The 26,376-nt window shown below is 39.9% G+C and overlaps 2 protein-coding genes across 2 annotated transcripts in view; both read right to left on the minus strand.

The window, feature by feature from the left end:
* Positions 1 to 278: 278 nt before the first annotated feature.
* Positions 279 to 26,376, minus strand: part of LOC114650944 (olfactory receptor 6N1-like) — a 35,965-nt gene continuing 9,867 nt past the window's right edge. The window contains exon 2 of the mRNA XM_028800893.2: positions 279 to 1,321. Coding sequence (XP_028656726.2) covers positions 310 to 1,321 — 1,012 coding nt within the window. The 3' untranslated portion in view covers positions 279 to 309. The remainder of the gene's footprint in view (positions 1,322 to 26,376) is intronic.
* LOC127527436 (olfactory receptor 10G8-like) lies at positions 11,662 to 12,700 on the minus strand. The gene has a single exon (XM_051926162.1). The coding sequence runs from the start codon at positions 12,692 to 12,694 to the stop codon at positions 11,693 to 11,695; it is 1,002 nt and encodes a 333-aa protein (XP_051782122.1). The 5' UTR covers positions 12,695 to 12,700; the 3' UTR covers positions 11,662 to 11,692.

The following is a 26,376-nucleotide window of genomic DNA, read 5'->3' on the forward strand; positions in this document are numbered from 1 at the left end:
ATGAGTTTAATTATGTGGACACTTAGGCCAAGTATGAGAAAAAATGGAAAGCCTTGTGTAGCCCCAGCAGGTAGCACTGAAGCGTAATACTATCATTACACCGCAACAGCTACATGTAAAAAAAAAACACTCAGGTATAAAATGCCAAATAATAGCAATTTTACTTTGAGTTTAGAGCAACTTCTTATATGTATGCCACATGTCTAAAAACCATTGCATTTTCAGTACAATATTTTACATGCCATTAGTAAGAGAATCTCTTAGGCTTTATTCCATGATATATCTAAGAACCCAGAATTTTGAAATAAATTATTTTTGCATCCTAATCTTTACAGGTATATTCTTTTTTATTTTTAGTGCCTTTGCTATAATTTGTCTGATTTCATTCAGTCTAAAACTGTATATCATGGGGTTTACTAATGGAGGCAGAAGACAATATAAAAGGCCCAGAGAAACACGAACGTCACCCGGCATGTACATTCCTGATACAAAAGCGATGTACACAAATAAACGGGGTAGGAAGTAGATGGAAATAACAAGTAGTTGGGTGCTGCAAGTATAAACTGCCTTCATTCTTCTACCTGAGGAGTCAATCTTTAGTACAGAGATTGTAATTCTTAAATATGAGAGAACAACAAGTACAAATGGACAAATCAATATTAAACATGCTATTGTAGACCCCAACTGAAAAAAGAAAAATACATCATTGCAAGAAAGGCTGATGACTATCCCATATTCACAATACAAATGAGGAATCTTGTTAGGACCACAATAAGGCTGTAGGGTAGCCGCACAGATATGCACCAGGGGGCTAACTGCTCCTAACATCCAAGCCCCCAAACACAGGAGCTGAGCCTTTGTATTAGATAGCAAGGATGGATACCTCAGTGGGTGGCATATTGACACATAACGATCAATCGCCATTACCAAAAGCATGTAGGAATGAACCGAGCCAGCAAAATGCAAAAAGTACATCTGTATGAGACATATGGGAACTCTTATAGTGTTACTGCCTGTAAGATACACTTGTATGACTTTTGGGCTAATAACTGTGCTGTACATGAGATCAGATAAAGCAAGGTTACAGATGATAATATACATTGGAGTGTGCAGAGATTCATTGTGTTTAATAATTAAAACAACAAAAACATTACCAAGTAATGTTAAGGTAAAAGTAATTATAAATGTTACTCCTATTAGTTCTGGGACCTGTGATACTCCTGTAAAACCCACAAGAACAAATTCTGTAATTGGAGTGTAGCTGAGATTTGTCGACTTCTGCATTTTCCCATCAGGATCCATTATACAGTATGGAGGGTGTCTGAAAAAAAGCAAGAAGTTCTCTATTTTATAAAAACAAGCTGCAAACTGAGAGATGTTTTTCAGTACAACTATTAGTGACATTCATTATTTGGAATTAAAATATCTGTGAAAACATTATTTTCTAACTGTCTAAAATTTGTGCTATCTACAAAATACATCTTTTCATCAGTGAAGAATAAATTCAGTTTTTTTACTAAGTTAACAGAAAGAATCCAATGATCCTTTTTCTGGGCTTTTCCTGGTTATTGCATTGCAGGGGGCCGGCATGAGGTGTAAGGCAAGAGCCTGAGCAGGATGAGGTACCAGTCACCTAACACACACCATCAGCTACATGTCATGGATGATACAAGAACAGATTTATCAGAGGTTAAAAGAATGGGTATTGGCTCCATAAGTAGAAGAATCTCAGTAAGAAGAAATGTAACTCGGAATGAGAGCTGCACAGTATTTGATCTGAGAGAGAAGGTGGCTCCCTTCAGCAAAAATGTTGTTCCAGAAAGGAAGTCACTTCCAGCCTTCATATGGGATAAACATCAGTAAGAACAAATAAAAAAAGATTTCTCATATCTTGGTAGAGATCTCCAGTATTTGATCTCCGATATAATGCGCCTATTGTAGTGCAACACCATTTGGCCATAGCAGCAAATGTTCCAGAAAGGAAGTCTCATTTTTCCCAGATATATTTTGAAAAGGAGTGTTGCTACCCTTCTAGTGTAGGTGACCTCAGTAGTTTACATGTTTTATTTTATAGTTAAAGCTTTGGCCAGTGGAGTAACTTGATCAGGGTGATGCAGTGTGTTGGACTCAGGGATTAAATCAGCAGCCCCTGTGACTTACTTACTTGGTCATCCCTGGATGTCTACTAATTTAATTTAATGGAAAATATCATTTAGATTTGAACCATGTTGAGGAAGTGTGTTCTGGACAGCATGAGCGGTGCCTACAAAAAGTATTCACCTCCCTGGAGGAATTCACATTTTAATACCATGCAACATTGAATTACAACGGATTTAATTTGGCTTTTTTGACATTGATGAACAGAAAAAGACTCTGTAATGTCAAAATTAAAAAAAGATCTCTTCAAAGTGACCTACATTAATTACAAACAGAAAAAACAAAATCATTGGTTGCACAAATATCCAACACCTTTAGGTCAGAATTTACTAAGATGCACCTTTGGCAGCCATGACAGCCTTCACTCTGTGTGCACGTCTCTATCATCGTAGATAATGTTTTACATGTGTTTAAAGCTTCAGCCAAAGTTAAACATGACATTTTGTATGTTTTACCTTTTTTTTTAACCTTCAGTAGAAATTTTACAAGTCTGCATTATGTACCTCCTTCAGAATGACCACCTCTGACTTAACAACATAGTGTCTCTGTGCTTGAAATTGTATGAAATCAGAATGATGGTGTTCATAAAAGTTGCTATATAAAACAAATGTTTTACGTAGTGAAGCATAATAATGTAATACATGGAACACAACATTTTCTTTAAGAAGTTTGATTATGTTTATTTTTATTAAGCAAACCTCTTTTTTTAAGTTTACATTTTGAAATATGGTAAAGCATCAAGCTACTGTGCATTTCCTTACTATACAAAATCCATCATCAATCCAACTAAATTTCAGTTATAATAAAAAATAAAATACTTACAGATCAAAGCATTCAGTATCAATCTACAGTATGCTGTATATGCTATGGCTTTTCATTCATGTAATTAAAGACTGCGAATTCCCACTAGTTCTATAATTGTATCTGGCACACACATCATTTTATATAAATGTAATATTCTTCTGAGACTACCCAGTCAACACTACGCTGTTGAGTCTGAGGTCAATGCTCGTTTGATTTTCTCCCTTGATGCCACCAGCAAAATCTTAAAGGAACTTTTGAAGCTTTTGTAATAATTTCTTGCCACAGAACTTGAACAACCAAGCTTAAAAATAAATTTTAAACACTTCATTAGTTAAATAAAAAATTTCTTGCAAAGCAACAATCATTTGTTGAGAACTTGCTAATTTACTCAAGTGTATCTCACTTTGTTATAAATAATGTTTTTGAAAGTGATTTTGAGTTTAGCTTTTATGGTGTACCAGATTCTGCATTGTCATCCACCTAAGCATTTTGTTAAATATAAAGCTTAGACCCAAATGGGTGAGTTAAAGGAACAGCAAGTAGGTAGGGGCTTGTAATATGGTCCCTTTGACTATACTGGACCAATAGCCATGGCAGAATCTGTACAAAAAAGGGAAAATCACCCAAGTTAGTGCCATTATGAGAAAGTCTGCACATCCTCTCTCTGACACACTAACACTGAGGACTTTCAGCCAATAAATTGTTCAGCAGAAGTGTGTCAAGAAACGCTGCAGGGGCTCCTTTATACAAACAGCAATATGCCTGCACAATGCCTCAGTGTGACTGGGACAACCAAATCAGAAGCTTTACTTTTTTAAGTTTTCATTTTTTTAGTCATTCTGGTGTGTATGTGTGTGTGTATGCATAAATGTATTTAATTATTTATTTATTTATTTTTTGCTGAGATTCTCACTTGGGAAAATATCTATCTATCTATCTATCTATCTATCTATCTATCTATCTATCTATCTATCTATCTATCTATCTATCTGTCTGTCTGCCTGTCCACATAGAATGTCAGAAACTGGGCTTTGAATTGCATGCATTAAAACAGTACATGAACAGTATCATTTACAGCCAGCATACACAGAGATTGAAAAGAAGTACTAGAAGATTGTAACTAGATTATATCAACTAGTTTTAGTTTTTGATGCTAAAACTGTATTTATCTAACACCACAGAACGACATCATGATGTAGAACAACGTGGGGCATTGCCCATTCTGCTAGTCTATATTGACACACCAGGCCTGTAAAGTAGCTGATTTAGCAGACATCCAGCTGCGTCTTCCCCTACTTGCATTCCAAATTTTGGATTGAACTCCAGTCTGTACTGTACTTCACCTGATAACAAAGGTGTAAATCAGAGTTAAACTGGCATTTTTCCAGAGGCCCTCTGCAGGCTTCTTGAACCTGAAATGTAGTCAAGCAGGAACAAAGAGCTATATTTCAAGGAATGACAACTCTGATGGACAGAAGAACTCACCTATGAGGACACACAGATTTTGTACCTGGAAGTGACTTTAATCCAATCCTTCATAAACTAGTTACACTCATTCCATCCTGGATATTCTCTGGACGCTCTCACTGAGCTCCATGGGGATTTTCTCAGGGCACCTTTTCTGGGGTTCTCTAAGGGAGGGATGAACTCTCCAAAATGATTTGGAAACCTCTGAAACCTGCTCTTTGAAACTTAAAGCCAATGAGCCATTCTCAACAGAGAACAGAAGACCTCTTTCTCTTTGTGGATCAGAAATTCACAATCTCTCTGCTAAACCAAACTGTGGGGCAATGGGCTGAAAAGGCTGAGAAACAACCGTTACTTCAAGAACAACTTTAAAAGCAACACTTCAAAGATCAGGGAAGCCGCCCAAAAGCCAAGGTGTGAAATCCCAGCAGACCACTGATGGCAGCCACTAGCAACCCACTAGAGCCCACTGCTCCGCTGGAGCTTTGCTATCAGGGTTTTCAGTGTCAGTGAACCTGCCTCAACCAACACCTGTCTTTTGCCTTGACAAATTGTTCATTAAACAAAGGTGAAATGAAAAATAGGTATTAAAGTTATACTTGTATAAAGGGGGAATAGACTCCCATTTAGTTAATCCTATTCTTCACACTTGATTTACATTCCCGTAAGTGTATTAGTGTAGTCAAACAGACAGTGAAAGTGTTTTGTAATTTCCAGTGTCACACACGTGCACATGGGTGGCAGCTAAAAGCGTGGTGGAGTGCACTGACTCTTTCTCTCACTTCTCTGCAGACCAGTTACAGGAAATTCTGCCTGGCCCCGATGATGTCACTTCCAGCCACACTGATGACATCATTTCCGGTCTGAGGCCCAGTGACATCACTTCCAGTTCTGGCCCTACTGATGACGTCAATTCCAGTCCCAGCCCCAAGGATGTTGTCATGTCCTCCACTCTCCCTTAAAGCTGCCATCTTTGTGTTAGCAAGTCAGTTCAGTTGTGGACTCTACCCTGTACAGATCTGTACCTAACAATTATCCATTGCAGGCAGGAACAATATACGGGTGGCTGCCCCAAACCTTTTTTTTGTGTGGCTCTTTGTCCTGCTTATGACTCCAGATATGTTCATAAGTGACTGGGTTGAACATTCAGAAGTATTAACAGATAATGTTGAAGATGAAGCATAGTCACATACAGAATAATCTTCAAAGGCAGCACTTTTACAAGGACTGAAGGAATCTATTGGCCAACAAGTAAAAATGAATATTAAAAGACAGGAAAAAGTATTTGACATAGAATTGAGGTTATTCTACCTACAGTTTAACAAAGATGGAATTCATAATGAAAGAAAGAGCCCAGTGTCAAGCCTGAACACTGGGCAGAAGAAAGTAGAAGCAAGAATCTCCAGTGAAGTAGCAAAATATTTCACAAACCTCACAGGTGGCGCAGTGGTAGTGCTGCTGCTTTGCAGTAAGGAAACTGTGGAAGATTGTGGGTTCGCTTCCCGGTTCCTCCCTATGTGGATAGCGCTTTGAGTACTGAGAAAAGCGCTATATAAATGTAATGAATTATTATTATTAATGTGAAAAATAAACACATAGAATTGCTTGAAAAATGTAAAAAATCTATGTTTATCAGACATTTTTCTCTCCCAGCTTGGTTTTTTATATAGCAAAATTTACTTCCGCCTATTTACAGGATTGTAATGTCATCCTTAATGAGAAAAGCACATACATTTGTGCAACTTACTGTTAGATATTTCTGATCTTTTTCATTTTCATCTGAGGTTCATGTATGTAGATTTCAGTTTCATTGAATACAACTTTTGAAACCATTTTGTTTTGTAAACAGACACCAATTATTTTGTGCATAGTTACCATAGTGTTGCTAACTATAACAAATAGTGAGTTGCACATGATATCACCAACAGATTGGCAAGCACTTTCTGCTGTCTGAATTTACAGAATAACTTCAGAAAGAGCGAGCATGGGAGCATGTGATTGTTGATCAGAAGTGGTCATCCTCTTGTAGCTAAGTATGTTTTGGCCCAGCCTATACTTAGATGGGAGACCAACCAGGAAAAGCTTTAGTTGCTGCTGGAAGAGGTGTTGGCAAGGCCAGCAGAAGAAACTTACTCTGTGGTCTGAATGTGGATACCAATGCCCAGTGTGGTGATGGACACACTGTGCTGTAAAAATGGCACTGTCCTTCAGATAAAACATAAAATCGAGGTCCTGACTCTCTGTGGCCATAAACAATCCCTGGGCATCTTACATAAAGAGTAAGATATATCCTGATGTCCAGGCTAAACTGTCCACCACATCCTAGTCACACTGGACTCCTAATCTAACTGGCTATCTATCTCACAGTGCGGCGAGTTTACTGACCCAAAAATGGCTGCCGTCACATTATCCAGGTTAATGCTGCACATTAGTGGCGGTTGAAGTGACTCCCCTCTCACTATGTAAAGCACTTTGAGTAGTGAGAAAAGCACTATATAAATGTAAAAAAATTATTATTATTATTATTATATTCCTGTAGATAGCACCCCGGGAAGCCTGTTCTCTGAATTATGTAGATTCTCACCAGGAACACGCTGCAGTTGGCCAGTAACCAAAGTGATTTCTTACATTTGTTCATCTCACCTTCAGTCCAAGCTCATAGCCTCTTGTCCAGTGTAATAGGTTGCAGGGCAATTTTTCTGAAAGTACCCAACTATCCCTAAGGCTGCCAAGGACATACGTGAATTTTGTCTTTTCGTAACCAGTAGAGGGAAAGTAAACAAAAATGTGTTCTTATTTGATGTATTTTTACAGTTAGAACTGCCTTAAGAGTATAAAAATGTTCAATCTTTAGGAATGTGATAGATTATATTAAAGGGAGAACAGATAGGAGTGTAAGGTCCAGCAGTCCTTCAACTTGCTAACCTGAAGAATGAGCCTCATCTGACTCATGAACCTCGTACAAACCAATAGCAGCAACTCCTCCAAGTAACCTTTTGAAATGCTCTAAAGTCATCGCTGGTGGTGTGCTCAGGCATCTTTAAAACCTTTACAGATCTTTAAAAATCTCTCCTCTGTGTTTTTACAAGGTATAATGATGCAGGAATCCACAGTAATTAAAATACTGTGACATTAAATATTATGAAAGGAAGGCATTCACCACATCTACTCACATACATATTAAGGAAAATATAACATTCTGGAATTCTCATAATTCATCTCATGGTCACAGGGCACTGGAACCCAGCCGAGTTAGACACATGGCAGAACACAGCCCTGGAGAGGCAAGCCAGACCATTACAGTTCATTACCCACTTACACACAAACACATCCTCATGTTTGCACAAGTCCAAATTGAAATTGTCAATTGACCTAACAAAAATATCTTTGGGATGTGAGAAGAAGGCTGGGGTATCCAGAGGAAAACCTTTACAGACAAAGAAAGAAGGTGCAGACTTCACATAGATAATGACGGGGTGCAGGATTCAAACCCAGGAAAATCTGCTGAATTGTGGGTCATTTGTCTTGTAATTATATTATTAGGTGGCTGCCCCATTTTCTTTCCATGCAACACCTTTCATCTCTTTTTTGTAAGTCCTGACCTTCCCAACTCCTCTTTGACTCTAAACTCCATGTGCCTCTGACACATGACAGTCTTTAAATCATGTTTTTGGATTATTTTTGTATTATAGGTACTCTGGGCAGCTCCAAGAGCACTAGCATTGCCTACTGTGGTATCTGCCGTCACCTCACCAGGAACACATGGCAGATTTTGGGCTGCTTACTATCTTTGTTTGACAGCAGTGCTCCACCTCTCCATTATAGAATGATTTTGCTGCCCACAACCAACCTGGAGGACTTTTATTGTCCTTGTACATTGTGCTCATCTTGTAATTCTTAAGATGACTGGGCAATCTTAGAATATTTTGGTTTGGATGACCTCAATCATGATGAAAAAGTAATGCAATGTTACCTTTCAGGGTGTCACTTTCAACAGCAGTGCATTCCTCCGTCTGGTAGTTCCTATCAGTCCCAAACTAAAGTATCTAAAATATGTCTGTTCACCTGTGTTGTGTGACCTTGACAAACATTTCTTCTGTTCTGTGAAATTGTGATATTCTCCTGCTGCCCTAACCATCTGGTTATGTCTTGCTAACCATACAACTGCATTTAAAGGTGCAAGTGCTAGAAAAATTCTTTTGTAGATAGAGTGGTTGCTCCGGTACATACATTTTAGGAAACTTGTCTGATTTCATTTAGCTTAAAAATGTATATTACTGGGATTGCTAATGGAAGCAGAAGACAATATTAAATCCCAGGAAAATGTGAATATCACTCTGTATGTCCTATAATATTAACATATTGCACATGTCTGGATTGAATATCAAATCAAATGCAGCTGAGCAGCATTGATATTTTTCAACAACTGGACTTGCAGGGATTATTCCTTTTGGTCACACAGTATTCAGGCCAACACAAATGGCAAAAATAGGCGCAAATTGTTTATACTGAAGTGAATATACTCTTCATAAAAATGAGAAATGAAAAAACACACACAAAAGCAGTTTTTAATTGGTGTTTGTGTATGAGTGCAGCAACACGCTGTATCAGCACATGCTCCTAACCTCCTCCTCCTATGTGTATGCAGTACATACAGTGGTGTGAAAAACTATTTGCCCCCTTCCTGATTTCTTATTCGTTTGTCACACAAAATGTTTCTGATCATCAAACACATTTAACCATTAGTCAAATATAACACAAGTAAACACAAAATGCAGTTTGTAAATGGTGGTTTTTATTATTTAGGGAGAAAAAAAAATCCAAACCTACATGGCCCTGTGTGAAAAAGTAATTGCCCCCTGAACCTAATAACTGGTTGGGCCCTAATAACTGGTTGGGCCACCCTTAGCAGCAATAACTGCAATCAAGCGTTTGCGATAACTTGCAATGAGTCTTTTACAGCGCTCTGGAGGAATTTTGGCCCACTCATCTTTGCAAAATTGTTGTAATTCAGCTTTATTTGAGGGTTTTCTAGCATGAACCGCCTTTTTAAGGTCATGCCATAGCATCTCAATTGGATTCAGGTCAGGACTTTGACTAGGCCACTCCAAAGTCTTCGTTTTGTTTTTCTTCAGCCATTCAGAGGTGGATTTGCTGGTGTGTTTTGGGTCATTGTCCTGTTGCAGCACCCAAGATCGCTTCAGCTTGAGTTGACGAACAGATGGCCGGACATTCTCCTTCAGGATTTTTTGGTAGACAGTAGAATTCATGGTTCCATCTATCACAGCAAGCCTTCCAGGTCCTGAAGCAGCAAAACAACCCCAGACCATCACACTACCACCACCATATTTTACTGTTGGTATTATGTTCTTTTTCTGAAATGCTGTGTTCCTTTTACGCCAGATGTAACGGGACATTTGACTTCCAAAAAGTTCAACTTTTGACTCATCAGTCCACAAGGTATTTTCCCAAAAGTCTTGGCAATCATTGAGATGTTTCTTAGCAAAATTGAGACGAGCCCTAATGTTCTTTTTGCTTAACAGTGGTTTGCGTCTTGGAAATCTGCCATGCAGGCCGTTTTTGCCCAGTCTCTTTCTTATGGTGGAGTCATGAACACTGACCTTAATTGAGGCAAGTGAGGCCTGCAGTTCTTTAGACGTTGTCCTGGGGTCTTTTGTGACCTCTCGGATGAGTCGTCTCTGCGCTCTTGGGGTAATTTTGGTCGGCCGGCCACTCCTGGGAAGGTTCACCACTGTTCCATGTTTTTGCCATTTGTGGATAATGGCTCTCACTGTGGTTCGCTGGAGTCCCAAAGCTTTAGAAATGGCTTTATAACCTTTACCAGACTGATAGATCGCAATTACTTCTGTTCTCATTTGTTCCTGAATTTCTTTGGATCTTGGCATGATGTCTAGCTTTTGAGGTGCTTTTGGTCTACTTCTCTGTGTCAGGCAGCTCCTATTTAAGTGATTTCTTGATTGAAACAGGTGTGGCAGTAATCAGGCCTGGGGGTGGCTACGGAAATTGAACTCAGGTGTGATACACCACAGTTAGGTTATTTTTTAACAAGGGGGCAATTACTTTTTCACACAGGGCCATGTAGGTTTGGATTTTTTTTCTCCCTAAATAATAAAAACCATCATTTAAAAACTGCATTTTGTGTTTACTTGTGTTATATTTGACTAATGGTTAAATGTGTTTGATGATGAGAAACATTTTGTGTGACAAACATGCAAAAGAATAAGAAATCAGGAAGGGGGCAAATAGTTTTTCACACCACTGTACATATCCACTTCTAATTACCACAGAACATATACTTATATGGGACTAATTTTAAATACATTGCTCTCGGAGACAACCTGATGCTTCTCTCTCAATACTTAAGTGGCCCCTTTGAGTGCAGTTAATGAAAGTGAGATATGAAGGTCCTCTGTATATAATGAAGCTGGTGTTAAATATTTTCCTGGGCCAGTGAGCACAGCAATTAAACTTGTGCTATTTCTGACTTTCTTCTGATGATATTTTACGCACATAATAGTAAAAACAGTTACCACTACTGATTAGCAGCAATATGGCAAACACCTTATATCAAAATAACATTAACCTAGCAATGGCAAGCTAAGAGAAATGCATGAGATTCAAGTATAAAGCACAGTATGATGCACAATTTATTGAGACAAACCAGACGTCAGTTATAATTTGTTTTGACAAAATTCATGACTCAAAGATGTTAAAAAGTATTAATTGGTTAATTTACATGGACATGGAATTGGTTGCTTCATTTATCTTCAGTTTTGATTTCAGTACTGCAGTCAGTGCTGGTTAACCCATTAGGCAACTTAGACAGCTGCCTATATGGCACCGTTTTAACACACCAATTTCATGTTGTCTTGAACAACTCTAGACAGAGCACTAACGCCATTGCAGGACACATTCACTAACACACAATGACTTTTAATCAGCCTAACAGCATGTCTAAGGCCTGTGTTAGATAATCAGAATCCCCAGAAGGAACACTAGTGAATGCAGGAAGAACATAAAAACCACATACTAGACTGACAGCACCCTAATTGGGAATCAAACCATTGTGTATTTAATACTGGTTAGCAGTTAATATTATTTTTGGAAGCTAAGATGAAAACTATGATTTAGGATTATTTAAAGTTTATTTGATACATTTCAATGCATTTAATTTAGTCAATGTACATAAAGTATTTATTTCTCAATGTCAAGACTTTGAAGCACATATGGTTTTTATTTGCTGTCACGCAGCACCTTTTATCTGTCCCCCTGTGTTTGTGATTTTTCCTTGTTTCAGTAATTTATAAACAAATTGTTTAATTTCATTTAGCCTGAAACTGTATATTATTGGGTTAACTAAAGGTGGCACAAGACAGTAGAAAATGCCCAAGCAAACCCGAAGCTCAGCTTCCCCTTGTACACTTAACCCTGCTGTAAACGCAATGTATACAAAAAGTCTGGGAAGAAAGTAAATGGCAATCACAATAAGCTGTGTGCTGCAAGTGTAAGCAGCCTTCTTTCTTCCACTTGTTGTTGCAATCTTGAGAACTGAGATGATAATTCTTAAATATGACAACAAAATCAACACGAACACACCGATGAGTACAATGCTCACTATAGAGGTGCCCGTTTGTTTAATAGATGACGTTTCAGTACAGGCAAGTTTCACTATCAATCCGTAATCACAATATAAATGGGAAATTACATTTGGCCCACAATAAGGGAATCCAGAAGCATAGGTAACAAGACCTACAGGGCTTAATGCTCCTATGATCCAAGCCACTAGACACGTCAAATGTGTATTTTTATTTGTTATTAAAGTTGGGTACCGCAAGGGGTGACAAATTGAAACATAACGATCCATAGCCATGACTAGGAGAATATAGGAATCAACTGAACCTGCAAAATATAAAAAGTACATTTGAAGAAAACATGTTTGAGACTTTATAGTATTATTTCCAAACAGATAGATTTGTATAATTTTTGGAGTGATAACAGTGCTGTAGATAACATCAGAGAAAGCAAGATTACAGATGATAATAAACATTGGAGTTCGTAATGATTCCTGTTTCTTCACCACATAAAATATAAAAATGTTGCCTAGCAAGGTCAAGATGTAGGTAATTGTAAAGGTTAGTCCAATTAATTCTGGAAATTTTGATACTCCAGGAAATCCAGCAAAAACAAATTCCTTGATGGAAGTAATGTTTAAATTCTGTGTCTGCAGCCTCCAGACTTGTTCCATGTTGTTCAAATATTCTGAAATGATAAAACAACAGAAAATGTTAAGATCTTTGTGTGCATTATTGACACAATGACAATATGCAATGCCTACAAGTGCAAAATCTCTCAAGAAGGGCTTCTTGGTGGTCATGACGACTTGACAGAAGATATCGATTGTGACCTTGACAGTGGCACTCCAATGCCTGTCCATCAACACTGTGGCATGTCGGCCTGCGTTGAGCTGTGGGTGGCTCACCTCAACTATTTGGAAATCAAAGAGTAAAGGCGCACTGCACTCCTCCATTTACTGAGGCACAGTAGATCACGGCAGCACTCAATTACGTTACGTAAGCTGGGGAATGGAGAGAGTGTGGGACTGTCTAGAAAATACAGCATAAATGGCACCACCTAGGACCTGGATTTGCTAAGCTTAACTTAGCTTACCTTTATCTTGTATTTTCACACAAGAATGCACATTTTGGCCATCCTGCATAATGGTAAGCTGCACACATGGAACCACGAATGACCAGTGACTACACCTTAAGTCTGAAGCATGGCGGACAGCACCTGCCCACAAAGGAAGCAAGGGGCGAGAGCTCTCATTCAGACTCATACCACAAATTTCCCAAAATGTCTTCCTTCTTTATTTGATTCGTTACATTAGGTAGACTTTTTTATCTTGTTTTATCTTGTTGAAACTTGTTTGCAGCAAGAAAACACAAAACATAAGGCAAAGTTGGACAGAAATGAAAAAATAAGCCAAGACTCAGCTTCTGACAACCAGTGCTTCCATAAGCACACACACTCAAGATTAGTACAAAGAAGAATAATTACTTTTAACAGTAAACAAAATAATAATTCAGAATTACTAAGTACTAAGTAATTGCAACACAAACACTGACTTAATCTGTTTTAATGAGAAAAGAAGTGGGCTGCTATGGTGGAGAAAGAAGAGCTGCTCAGGAAGCAGCAAGTGCATCAACCTCTGAGCAAACGAATGGTAAACTACAGAGAAAGAGGATGAAAACTAGGAATGCTCAAGTCAAGTGTATTCACTACACGTTATCGTGCAGTGCACCGTTACTGGTGTTCAATAATTTCGGATTATCTTTAAGTGTGATCCACATCCTTTGTTAGATTCAAGCGTCACTAATGGGACAATCCTTAGTATCACATGACTATTGGAATCTTAAAAGGCTAATTATGTTAGGCTATTCCAGGAAGTAGTAAATATTTAAGGGTGACATAGTAGTGCAGTTAGTAGTGTTGCTAACTTACAACCATAGAGTCCTGGGTTCAAATTTTAGACCTTTAACCGACTGCTCTCCATTTACTGTACATATTTCCTTTTTATCCTCTTGGTTTTACCTCCACGTATACAGCTTTCCTTCCTCATCCATATTCGGGTGGTCGATACCTGTGGTGTGCTTCAGTTTAACTGCGTGTAGAATTGTGCAGCAGTATATCTTGCGATGGACTGTCATGCTGTGCAGGATTGATTTTTTTCTCCTGCCAGTGCTGCTGAGATACACCCTGGCTCCCTGAACACTCAGAGGTGGAGTGAAGTAAGATGAACAGAGTGATCTCCATCTCTTTGTAGTACATTGTGGAATTGCAGACAAAGCAGAAATGCCACACCAGAAGGTTTAGTACTTTCACAACATGCATAGTGTGCCAGACTTGGTATGTGTGAGTGAAACAGCTTAAGACAGTCACTTAATAAACATTAAATGCAACAGTTATCAGACAAGCATAATCCATAGGCTGCAATGGTAACGTGCAAAGTGCACAGCAAGCGCAGCATTTCACCAACTGACATACTTGCAATTATGTTAAATGACCACACATGGCACACGTTATATTTCTAGCAAAGCTCTAGAAGTATGTACTGTAGCAGGCACAGGAACATGAAATAATGTTTTAAAATACTGAAAAAGTGCGTTTAAGAATGACATGCTGGTGTTTAGGTGACTTTGCATTAACTAAACTTTAGTTACTTAATAAAAGAAGACATTGTACCCATAATATGAGAGTAGGTTTCACTGAGATAGACAACTGTTTTTTTTAACAGTGTTTATTTTTATTTTTACTTCATCCTCATCACATAATGATTTTACACATGCACACACACACATATATATATATATATATATATATATATATATATATATATATATATATATATATATATATATATATATATATTTATTCATTTATATACTGTGTTATACATAAACACAGAATATGCTGTATATATATATGTAAGTGCTCACATATATCCAATCACTTTTCAAACTCGAAGAATTTGCATGATTTATTAAAATCCAATATTTTCAATAAAAAAAACACAGGAAGGCAACTTACTGTACTCTTTGTTATGCAAGCAATGCAAAAGAGTCTTCTTCTTGAGTCTGTCTTCAGAAAGATATGAAGGCTTCATTAGATGCTTCATTATATTTGATTTTTATTTTGTGTGCGTGCAGATCTGATATAAAACAAGAGGAGGTGGCTTTGCCTATTTGATTGCAGTGTCTTAAGACAGATAAATTACCACACTGTACTCCCCACAGACATTAGTACAGTGTTCTTTATTTCTAATGCGTAAACTCCTCTAGCAATTTATAATTCTCAGTACTTCATTATTGTTTTTGCTTCTGCTAACAATGTTATTTTTAAATTTAATGGCAGCAGAAACACTGTCACAAAGGAGTAAAGAACAAATCCATTTAAAGCCTGCACACAAACTTCACATTGCGTTTACTTAGCAACTATCTAACATTCTGTTTCAATATTTATAGGGTCTTAGGTTAATAAAACTTTTTTTTTTTTTTGCAGGTATTATTATAAATGCTATGAAGGGACTCCTTTAAACAAAAGCGATTAGAATGAACTGTCTTTTACAAAACAAAATGAAAACAATAGGGATTTAAAATGCTACAGAACATGTGCGTAGTGTTAGAAGCGTAGCATTGACATTGTACAGAGGAAAAGCAACTTTGATTGATTTGATCAGTTGTAAAATAATTACATTTACAGTAGTTTGTGTCAATGTGAGATCAAACAGCATATTTGTTTTGCGCCCAGTAACTGATTATGTTTTTGGCATCAATTTAAAGAAAAGGGTAGTTTGTTACTTTTGATTTCACAAACTGAATTCTTATGGCGTGCAGGACATAAATTTAAGGTGTGAAAACAAATACTAGGAAAAAACAAATAAAAAAGAAGTTTAACTTTGAGGTAACTAAATTCAAATTACAAATCTGCACTAGCAAAGACAAAAAGAGACTGCAAGTCAATGCCTTCTGACAGAGATAAACAGACAATTTACAAGATAGCTGCTTAATGCCACGTAAGTACAGACTCTAAAAATTGCCATAGATTTACAGTAAGTTAACACTTTTGTGATTTCATCTCAACAAAAACTCTATAATGTGAGCTTCCACAAAGTGGTAATTTATGGCAGGGCTGCTATTTGGAAACCAAGACACATAGCTTGATGTAAGGATTACAAATCCTGGACCTCTGAGCCATTTCCACTGTATTCCATAAATCCACATCATACAATTGCTATTCCTGTGATTTTTCTCAAGTCGTTCATCCCAGTTTATCATTTACCTCTCCCTCAGAGTCATTTCCACCCTAATTTTATTCTACACTTGCTGCCAGTCTGCCCAGTTCTATGCAGGTTTGCCAGGCTTACCTCACCTGGGCACAAATTCACATTGTGAGATCCTCAAGAAATGGTTTGTCAATGATTGTACAATCACATTAAAAAACCTAAAACATTACTAATATGTTGGCAATAAATGTGGGAGTGTTCAGGAAGCATAGAGCTGCATCCTTGGAAAAATCTGAAAGCTACCAATTAAAGGGGAGCCTCAAGTCACCTGCTTGCCAAAATATCAGGGACTTACATAGACTCAACTCTCATTTGGCTGGCGTTCTTCACTGCAGAAATATAGGTATTCCACAGAATTTTTTTTATTCACACAGAAATTAAACAAATATTTGTACATTATACAAAGATCGGCCTTGCAGTCAATAACAATATGCATGATGAACACGTGCTATTTATAAAGATACTCTGTCTGCAGCAAAAACTAAATATTATGCAGCAGTAATTAGATCTGGAGAAGGGAATACTAGGACTTTATTTTCTAATATAAACAGCATTCTATGGCCACCTGACAATCTTTCATTTCAACACTGATCAATGTAACTTATGACCTTTAGAATACTATGGTTGGAAATATCCACCAGCAGGTGACCTCTTTAAGAAACTCTGCACAGGGAACATTTTGTGATTCCCCCATTTTCCTTTCTTTCTAGTTTTAAACTCCCAACTGTGGATTAAATATGTGATAATATTAGAAAATCTAAACCCCTCCACCTGTCAGTTGGATTCACTTCCTACTCACTTGGTTAAATCTTGTTTGCCTTCTCTTTATTCTTTAATAACTGACATCATACATTCTTCCTTCATCTCTGTTCTTGCTCCTTTATCATTTAAAACACCTGTGATAACTCCAACTCTCAAGAAATCTGGTTCAGATGCAATACATTCTAAATAATTATTGTCCAATTTCAAATTTCCATTCCTTTCAAAAACACTTGCAAAAGCTGTTGCCATGCCGGTTCACTCTTAACTTACTTAAAACCATTAGTTATAACAATTTCAGTCTGGTTTTTGTCCATTTCACAGTATTGAGACAGCCCCAGTCAAAATCACCAATGATCTGTTGATGGCAGCTGACTCTGGGCTGTTAACCATACTTGTATTTCTTGATCTGAGCTCTGCCTTTAACACAATCTCTCACGATATTCTCCTAGAGAAATTAAAATAAATTGGTATCATTGGCATTCAACATGCGTGGTTTAAATCTTATCTCTTGGATCGTACTCAGTTTGTTTAGTGAAACAATTCAGATTACAAGGTTTCCCAGTTGTTAGTGGTGTACCCCAGGGCTCTGTCTTAAGCCGCTTTCTATTTATTATTTATCTCCTGGGTCTTGGTCAGATCTGTAGGAAATTTGATATTAATTTCCACTGTTATTCCGATGACACCCAGTTTTATCGGTCTACTAAGTGTGATTCAACTCCTCCACCTTCTTCCCTCTCTGATAGCTTGCAGGAAGTTAAATCATGGTTGTCTGCTAACTTTCTCAAATGAAACAGTGATAGAACAGATGTTCTTCTTTTAGGAACTGAAACTGTTTTGGCGAAATGTGACAATATTTCTCTGACTATTGATAATTCTCTAATCTTTTCTTCCTCTGAGGTTAAGAGTTTATGTATCATTTTTGACAGTACCTTAAAATTTGAAGCACATTTTAATAATATCACTTGGTCTGCATATTTCCATCGACGTAATATCAGCCGTCTATGCCCCTCTCTTATAGCTAACAGCACTGCTATTCTTGTATGTGTTCTGGTTATATCTTGTGTTCATTATTGTAATTCTGTCTTCTCTGGCCTTCCTGACAAACTCCTCTACAAACTCCAACTGGTTTAGAATGCTGCTGCTTTTATCATTACCAGAACTTCCCCAGAACACATTATTCCTGTCCTTCAGCACTTCACTGTCTCCCTTTTAAATGTCACATTGATTTTAAGATTAAGTTTTATACTTTCAAGACCCTCATTTATTTGACACCTCTGTATCTCTCTGATCTTCTTCATATCTCCACTCCTTCCCACATTCTTAGATCCTGCTCCTCTATTAATCTTATTATGCCTCTGGGGTTTAGAGCTTTCAGTCAAGTGGCAACCTCGTCTCTGGAACTCTCTCCCACAAGACATCTGTAACATTGACTCTTTTCCTACCTTTAAATTCTACGATAAAACACACCTTTTTAAGCTTGCTTATTCTGTTTGTTATTCATCCATCCATCCATCCATCCTCTTCCGCTTATCCGAGATCGGGTCGTGGGGGCAGCAGCTTGAGCAGAGATGCCCAGACTTCCCTCTCCCTGGCCACTTCTTCTAGCTCTTCCGGGGTAATCCCGAGGCATTCCCAGGCCAGCTAAAAGACAAAGTCTCTCCAGTGTGTCCTGGGTCTTCCCTGGGTCTTCCCTGGGGCCTCCTCCCAGTTAGAAGTGCCAGGAACACCTTACCAGGGAGGCGTCCAGGAGGCAGCCTGATCAGATGCCCAAGCCACCTCATCTGACTCCTCTCGATGTGTAGGAGCAGTAGCTCTACTCTGAGCTGGTCCTGGATGACTAAGCTTCTCACCCTATCTTTAAGGGAAAGCCCAGACACCCTGCGGAGGAAACTCTTTTCAGCCGCTTGTATTCGCGATCTTGTTCTTTCTTTCACTACCCACAGCTCATGACCATAGGTGAGGGTAGGAATGTAGATCGACTGGTAAATTGAGAGCTTTGCCTTTTAGCTCAGCTCCTTTTTCACCACGACAGATCGATGCAGAGCACGCATCACTGCAGACGCCGCACCGATCCGCCTGTCGATCTCCCGCTCCATTGTTCCCTCACTTGTGAACAAGACCTCGAGATACTTGAACTCCTCCACTTGGGGCAGGATCTCGCTCCCAACCCTGAGAGGGCACTCCACCCTTTTCCGGCTGAGGCCATGGTCTCGGATTTGGAGGTGCTGATTCCCATCCCAGCAGCTTCACACTCGCCTGCGAAACGATCCAGAGAGAGCTGAAGATCATGGCTTGATGAAGCAAACAGGACAACATCATCTGCAAAAAGCAGTGACCCAATACTGAGCCCACCTAACCGGATCCCCTCAACACCCTAGCAGCACCTAGAAACTCTGTCCATAAAAGTTATGAACAAAATCGGTGACAAAGTGCAGCCCTGGCAGAGTCCAACTCTCACCGGAAACGGGTTCGACTTCCTGCCGGCAATGCGGACCAAGCTCTGACACCAGTTGTAAAGGGACCGAACAGCCCTTTTCAGGGGGTCCGGTACCCCATACTCTCGGAGCACCCCCCACAGGATTCCCCGAGGGACACGGTTGAACGCCTTTACCAAGTCCACAAAACACATGTAGACTGGTTGGGCAAACTCCCATGCACCCTCCAGGACCCTGCCAAGGATGTAGAGCTGGTCCACTGTTCCGCGACCAGGACGAAAACCACACTGTTCCTCCTGAATCCAAGGTTGGACTATCTGATGGACCCTCTTCTCCAGGACCCCCGAATAGACTTTTCCAGTGAGGCTGAGGAGTGTGATCCCTCTTTAGTTGGAACACACCCTCCGGTCCCCTTTCTTAACACTAGAATTACCAGAGCCTACGAAAAAACTCATAGATCCGGCCCACCTTAAATCGCTTCTTAAATCCGTTCACACCTTTCCGCCAGCGTCTTTTGTCCTCTAAATGTGCTGATAAAGACAAGCTGCCAGCAGCCGGCTATTCCATCCCCCCTCCAACTTAGAACATGCACAAACTTCTCCGAGCTCATGCCTTGATTGATTATCTGGGAGTGAAGTGGAGTTTTAGAGTGGAAGTAATAGATCGTTATTTGGAACACATGCATTTCATGTGTGTTCCGTTTCCACAGTAATCTGTGTAAACACATTGTTAAAACAGAAACTTTTTCATATTTTAGTAATAAATGTTACAAAATGTAGGCATAAACTATAGAACGTGTAAAGCCTGAGTTCCAAAGATCAAATAAACACTTTCACAAAAGGTTCAAGGATGACACAATAGTTTTCGTGGCGTAGCTTGCTAAGATTTGTCTCTCAGAGCGCAGCTGCTTTGCCGTGCCTCACAGACCAGAGATTGATTCCCCGCTGGGGGTAAAGTGTTACTTTTTTTTTTCTTTTTAACCTCAAACGGACATAAAATTTATAAATTCGTATGCACTGTCAGTTAATGAGATTGTTGTATTTTCATGTGGGATGCTCCTTTTAAAATATTTTTTAACAATTGAGACTGCAATTAACATGAACAACTGTCCTTATAACTGTTATTTTTAAGATCCATAACACACAGACAGACAGAGCACTGCGTAATAGAGAGACAGACAGGCAGAGATATATAAATAAACAGGGAAGGCACATGTACTGAAAGAAAAACAAGATCAACATGTGCGTTGTTCCTGCTGCACTGAATAAGCTCACGCACTCTAACATCACCCCTCCCCCCATCTGACTCTCTAAGTAACAGCGCAAGTATATAAAAAAATATTTTAAAAGGAGCATCCCACATAAAAATATAACGATCTCATTAACTGACAGTGCATACCAATTTATAAATTTTATGTCCGTGTGAGGTTAAAAAGAAAAAAAAAAAAAGTAACACTTTATCCCCAGCAGAGAATCGAACTCAGGTCTGTGAGGCACGGCAAAGCAGCGGCGCTCTGAGAGACAAATCTTAGCGCGCTATGCCACAAAAATTATTGTGTCATCATTGAACCTTTTGTGAAAGTGTTTATTTGATCTTTAGAACTCGGGCTTTACACGTTCTATAGTTTATGCCTATGTTTTGTAACATTTATTACTAAAATATGAAAAAGTTTCTGTTTTAACAATGTGTTCACACAGATTACTGTAGAAACAGAACACACATGAAATGCGTGTGTTCCAAATAACGATCTATTATTTCCACTCTAATAATAATAAATAAATAATAATACATTTTATTTATATAGTGCTTTTCCCATGCTCAAAACTCCACTTCACTCCCAGATAATCAATCAAGGCATGAGCTCGGAGAAGTTCGTGCACGTTCTAAGTCAGAGGGGGGATGGAATAGCCGGCTGCTGGCAGCTCGTCTTTATCAGCATATTTAGAGGACAAAAGACGCTGGCGGATAGGTGTGTACGGATTTAAGAAGCGATTTAAGGTGGGCCGGACCTACGAGTTTTTTCGTAGGCTCTGGTAATTCTAGTGTTAAAGAGGGGGACCGCCACCCTGGTCTGCCAATCCAGAGGCACTGTCCCCGATGTCCATGCTATGTTGCAGAGGCATATCAACCAAGACAGTCCTACAACATCCAGAGCCTTGAGGCACTCTGGCGTATCTCATCCACCCCCGGGGCCCTGCCACAAAGGAGTTTTTTGACCACTTCGGTGACCTCAGTCCCAGAAATTTGAGAGCCCACCTCCGAGTCCCCAGGCTCTGCTTCCTCGTTGGAAGGCATGTTAGTGGGACTGAGGAGGTCTTGTACTCCCCCCACCGACCCACAAAGTCCTGAGTCGAGATCAGCAGTGCACCATCCCCACCATATACAGTGTTGACACTGCACTGCTTCCCCCTCCGGATGGTGGATCAGAATTTCCTCGAAGTCGTTTTCCATGGCTTCCCCAAACTCCTCCCACGCGCAAGTTTTTGCCTCAGCAACCATTGAAGCCGCATTCCGCTTGGTCTGCCGGTACCTATTAGCTGTCTCCAGAGTCCCACAGGACAAAAAGGTCCTGTAGGACTCCTTCTTCAGCTTGACGGCATCCCTAACCGCCGGTGTCCACCAACAGGTTCGGGGATTGCCGCCATGACAGGCACCAACCACCTTACGGCCACAGCTCCGGTCAGCCACCACAACAATGGAGGCACGGAACATGGCCCATTCAGATTCAATACCCCCCACCTCCCTCGGGATGTGGTCGAAGTTCTACCGGAGGTGGGAGTTGAAGCTACTTCTGACAGGGGACTCTGCCAGACATTCCCAGCAGACCCTCACAACACGTTTTGGCCTACCAGCCCTGACCAGCATCCTCACCCACCATCGAAGCCAACTCACCACTAGGTGGTGATCAGTTGACAGCTCCGCCCCTCTCTTCACCCAAGTGTCCAAGACATGTGGCCGCAAATCCAACGACACGACCACAAAGTCGATCATCGAACTGAGGCCTAGGGTGTCCTGGTGCCAGGTGCACATATGAACACCCCTATGCTTGAACATGGTGTTCGCTATGGACAATCCATGACAAGCACAGAAGTCCAATAACAAAACACCGCTCAGGTTCCAATCGGGGGGGGCCATTCCTCCCAATCACGCCCTTCCAGGTCTCACTGTCATTGCCCACATGAGCATTGAAGTCTCCCAGCAGAACAAGGGAGTCCCCAGAAGGTATGCCCTCTAGCACCCCCTCCAGGGACTCCAAAAAGGGTGGGTACTCCAGACTGCTGTTTGGTGCATACGCACAAACAACAGTTAGGACTCGTCCCCCCACCTGGAGGCGGAGCGAGGCTACCCTCTCGTCTACTGGGGTAAACCCCAATGAACAGGCTCCAAGTCGGGGGGCAATAAGTATGCCCACACCCGCTAGGCAGCTCTAACCGGGGGCAACTCCAGAGTGGTAGACAGTCCGGCCCTTGTCAAGGAGATTGGTTCCAGAGTCTAAGCTGTGCGTCGAGGTGAGCCCGACTAAATCTAGCCGGAACCTCTTAACCTCGCGCACTAGCTCAGGCTCCTTCCCCTTCAGAGAGGTAACATTCCACGTCCCAAGAGCCAGCTTCTGTAGCCGAGGATCGGACCGCCAAGGTCCCCGCCTTCAGCCACCACCCAACTCACACTGCACCCGACCTCCTTGGCCCCTCCCATAGGTGGTGAGCCAATGGGAATGGGGACCCACATTGCCTCTTCGGGCTGTGCCCGGCCAAGCCCCATGAGTGCATGCCCAGCCACCAGGTGCTCGCCATCGAGCCCTGTCTCCAGGCCTGGCTGCAGAGGGGGGTCCCAGTGACCCACGTCCGGGCGAGGGAAAACGCTGTCCAAAGTTTTTATTCTTCATGGTAGATTTACTGAACCACTCTTTGCCTCATCCCTCACATAGGACCAGTTTGCCTTGGGTGGCCCTACCAAGGGCATAAAGGCCTGGACAACAGAGCTCCTAGGATCATTGGGACACGCAAACCCCTCCACGACAATAAGGTGATGGTTTGAGGAGGGGCTGTTTGTTATTAATATGTTAAATTTCAATGTTGTATTAAAACTGTTTTTTATCGTACCTGTAATATTTTATTTATTTTATATTGTGACTGTTGTTATTAATGTGTTCTGTAAGGTGTCCTTGAGCGACTTGAATAATAAAATAAAATAATAATAATAATATGGCTTGATGAAGAATTAACTTATTTTATACACCTTGGGCAGATTTGTTTGGTGTAAGCTAAAGGGTGCCTTCAATCCATAATGACTTTGCTCACATTGTGGGGGGATCTGTAATGCTATAAACAGCCATTCCATGGTAGTCACAGATCTGATGATTGCTCTGCATGGTTGCACAACAGACAAGGAAGAATGCATTTTACAAGACCAGGTGAATCCTAAGTTGCAAACACTGTTTCTTCCTACTGTTCCACTATTTCAGGAAAACAAGGCCCTCATACACGTCACTAATTTAATGCAAGACTGGTTTCTTGAACACCAAGATTAACTCAAATTGCCTCCCCATTAATCAGATGTAAAGATCATCAAACCTTGCAAGGAAGTTTTAACGTGCAGAGCACAAAGTAAATTTCAGAGCTTGTCTCCAGGTTGGAAAATCAGGGTTTTTAGATGTTTACATGTAAATGCATGAAGCACCTATTGCAATAGCCATGCCTGTTTGTCTGTCCAGCTATCTGTCTCCATGAAACAACAACTCGGCCACACATAAATTAATTTTATTAAAATGTGGAACTTATTCTTCAAGGAAATTTGTCAAATTCTGTTTTTTTTTATTGTTATATATTGAGCAGGTCAGGCTGTACAAAGCTTTGAAATGAAATGAAATGAAATTTTAAAATATTGGCAAATTTACAGACTCGTCTATCTTAAAACAGTGAAACATTCTGTGCGACTTGAATTAGTTTGCTGTTTCAATTTTACCTTGAGAGCAGTTGCTTGACTTCGTATATTTTGTACATTTTCCTTTTTTACTTGTCCAACTACTAGTCAGAGGCACAATGCAAATTAGTCAGTTGCTGGGCCAGGCACACATGCAAGCACTCACAGCATTATCCTTCTGCTACTTTAGGTAGTTTAACTATTAGAGCACAAAATAAAAGTCACTTCTCTGGAACTCAATACAAGGGGAAGCAATTATACAAGCATATACAAGACTGACTTGATGGAACTAATATTATCTACAGATTATTATTGTAAAGAACCGACATTATCAACTTGCAGCTATTCTGTTAGAGAGGCAGCGCCAATTAGGGTACACGTCTCATATTTCATGGTTCATGTCCCAGCATGCTCGACAGCACGTAGTATTATGGGATGTTCGTTCAAAGAAAGAGATCCATGTATTAGTCATTTCCACATAGAGAAGTAGTAATTTGTAATAACTAAGAGTCCGTATTATCAATAAGAAAATGTGCATTTAATGAGCAGAATAAGTTCATTTTGTATTTAATTTGCATTACCTGTTTATTATACAGATGTAACATTGTTTAAAGTATAATGTTCAGTGTTTATGTATTAAGAATGGTCGCCGCAGTGTTATTTACATACAGTAATATTTTTTCAATAATAGTTTCATGTTACTACATTGCTATAATATTTTAAGTTTTTGATACTGTTTATTGATAAACTTTATTGCTTTAAATTTCATACTGCCGACAAATTAGTTAGTACCCAGACTAATCTGAGAGTAATACTGACATCTAGTGGACTTTTGTGTAATTTACTAATGAGCGTTCTGTATCCTTTCTTCATTGTAGACCACACATACCCACCTATTCAAATACGTCTGCTTCTTTATATATCATCCAATAAATCAGCCATAATTTCTTTCCGAGTTGCTGTGTGGAACACTCTGAATCCTTTATGAGTGCTCTGACCAACACTCCGGAGTGAACACTACAGGTCCTGATCTCCTCACAGATACACAGTTCTCCTTTTCTACACAAACACTGTTTGAACAACTTAATTACACAGTAAAGGTGCAACTGCTCGAACTGATATAAACATAAGACAGGTTTATAAAGAGAACCGCAGTTGATCTGTAGGCAGAAAATCGGAGCCCTGGGTCATACAGGCCGCTCATAGTAAGGCCGGAGAAGGATTACAGTTTGTGTACCCGATGAACCAGTTTTTCTTCCATGTATCTTCATACTGGAATTAAATCTATAAGATTATTGTCAAATTTCATATTCCTCTTATACAATAATTCAGTTCCTTTCAACGTTCTTATTTATATAATTTTAACAATTTACTCTCTTTTAAAGGGTGGCGCAGTGGTAGTGCTGCTGCCTCGCAGTAAGGAGGCCTGGGTTTGCTTCCCGGGTCCTCCCTGCATGGAGTTTGCATGTTCTCCCCGTGTCTGCGTGGGTTTCCTCCGGGTGCTCCAGTTTCCTCCCACAGTCCAAAGACATGCAGGTTAGGTGCATTGGCGATCCTAAAATTGTCCCTAGTGTGTGCTTGGTGTGTGTGTGCCCTGTGGTGGGCTGGCGCCCTGCCCGGCATTTTTTCCTGTGTTGGCTGGGATTGGCTCCAGCAGACCCCCGTGACCCTGTGTTAGGATATGGCGGGTTGGAGACTGACTGACTATGTTTTAACTAATATTAATAGGGAGGCTGTTTTGCTCCTTTCACAGGGTAATATTTTAGTGATTTTATGCTATAATTGATTATCTTGTATTAATAACTATTCTTCATTTGCTAATTTTTGGGAACTATTCTATTGGATATATTTTCAAAAATGTTATGTTTACAAATATTGAACAGTTAGGCAAAAACCCAGCAACACTAACACACATCAATCGTTCAATGCCATTTTCACATCACTTGAACTGGAGTCTGCTGTCCA

Source organism: Erpetoichthys calabaricus, chromosome 4, assembly GCF_900747795.2.
Source record: "Erpetoichthys calabaricus chromosome 4, fErpCal1.3, whole genome shotgun sequence".
Taxonomy (NCBI): domain Eukaryota; kingdom Metazoa; phylum Chordata; class Cladistia; order Polypteriformes; family Polypteridae; genus Erpetoichthys; species Erpetoichthys calabaricus.

What these genes read in the sequence shown, in the direction of transcription:
- LOC127527436 (XM_051926162.1), bottom strand. Translation starts at nt 12,694, where the DNA reads ATGGAACAAGTCTGGAGGCTGCAGACACAGAATTTAAACATTACTTCC.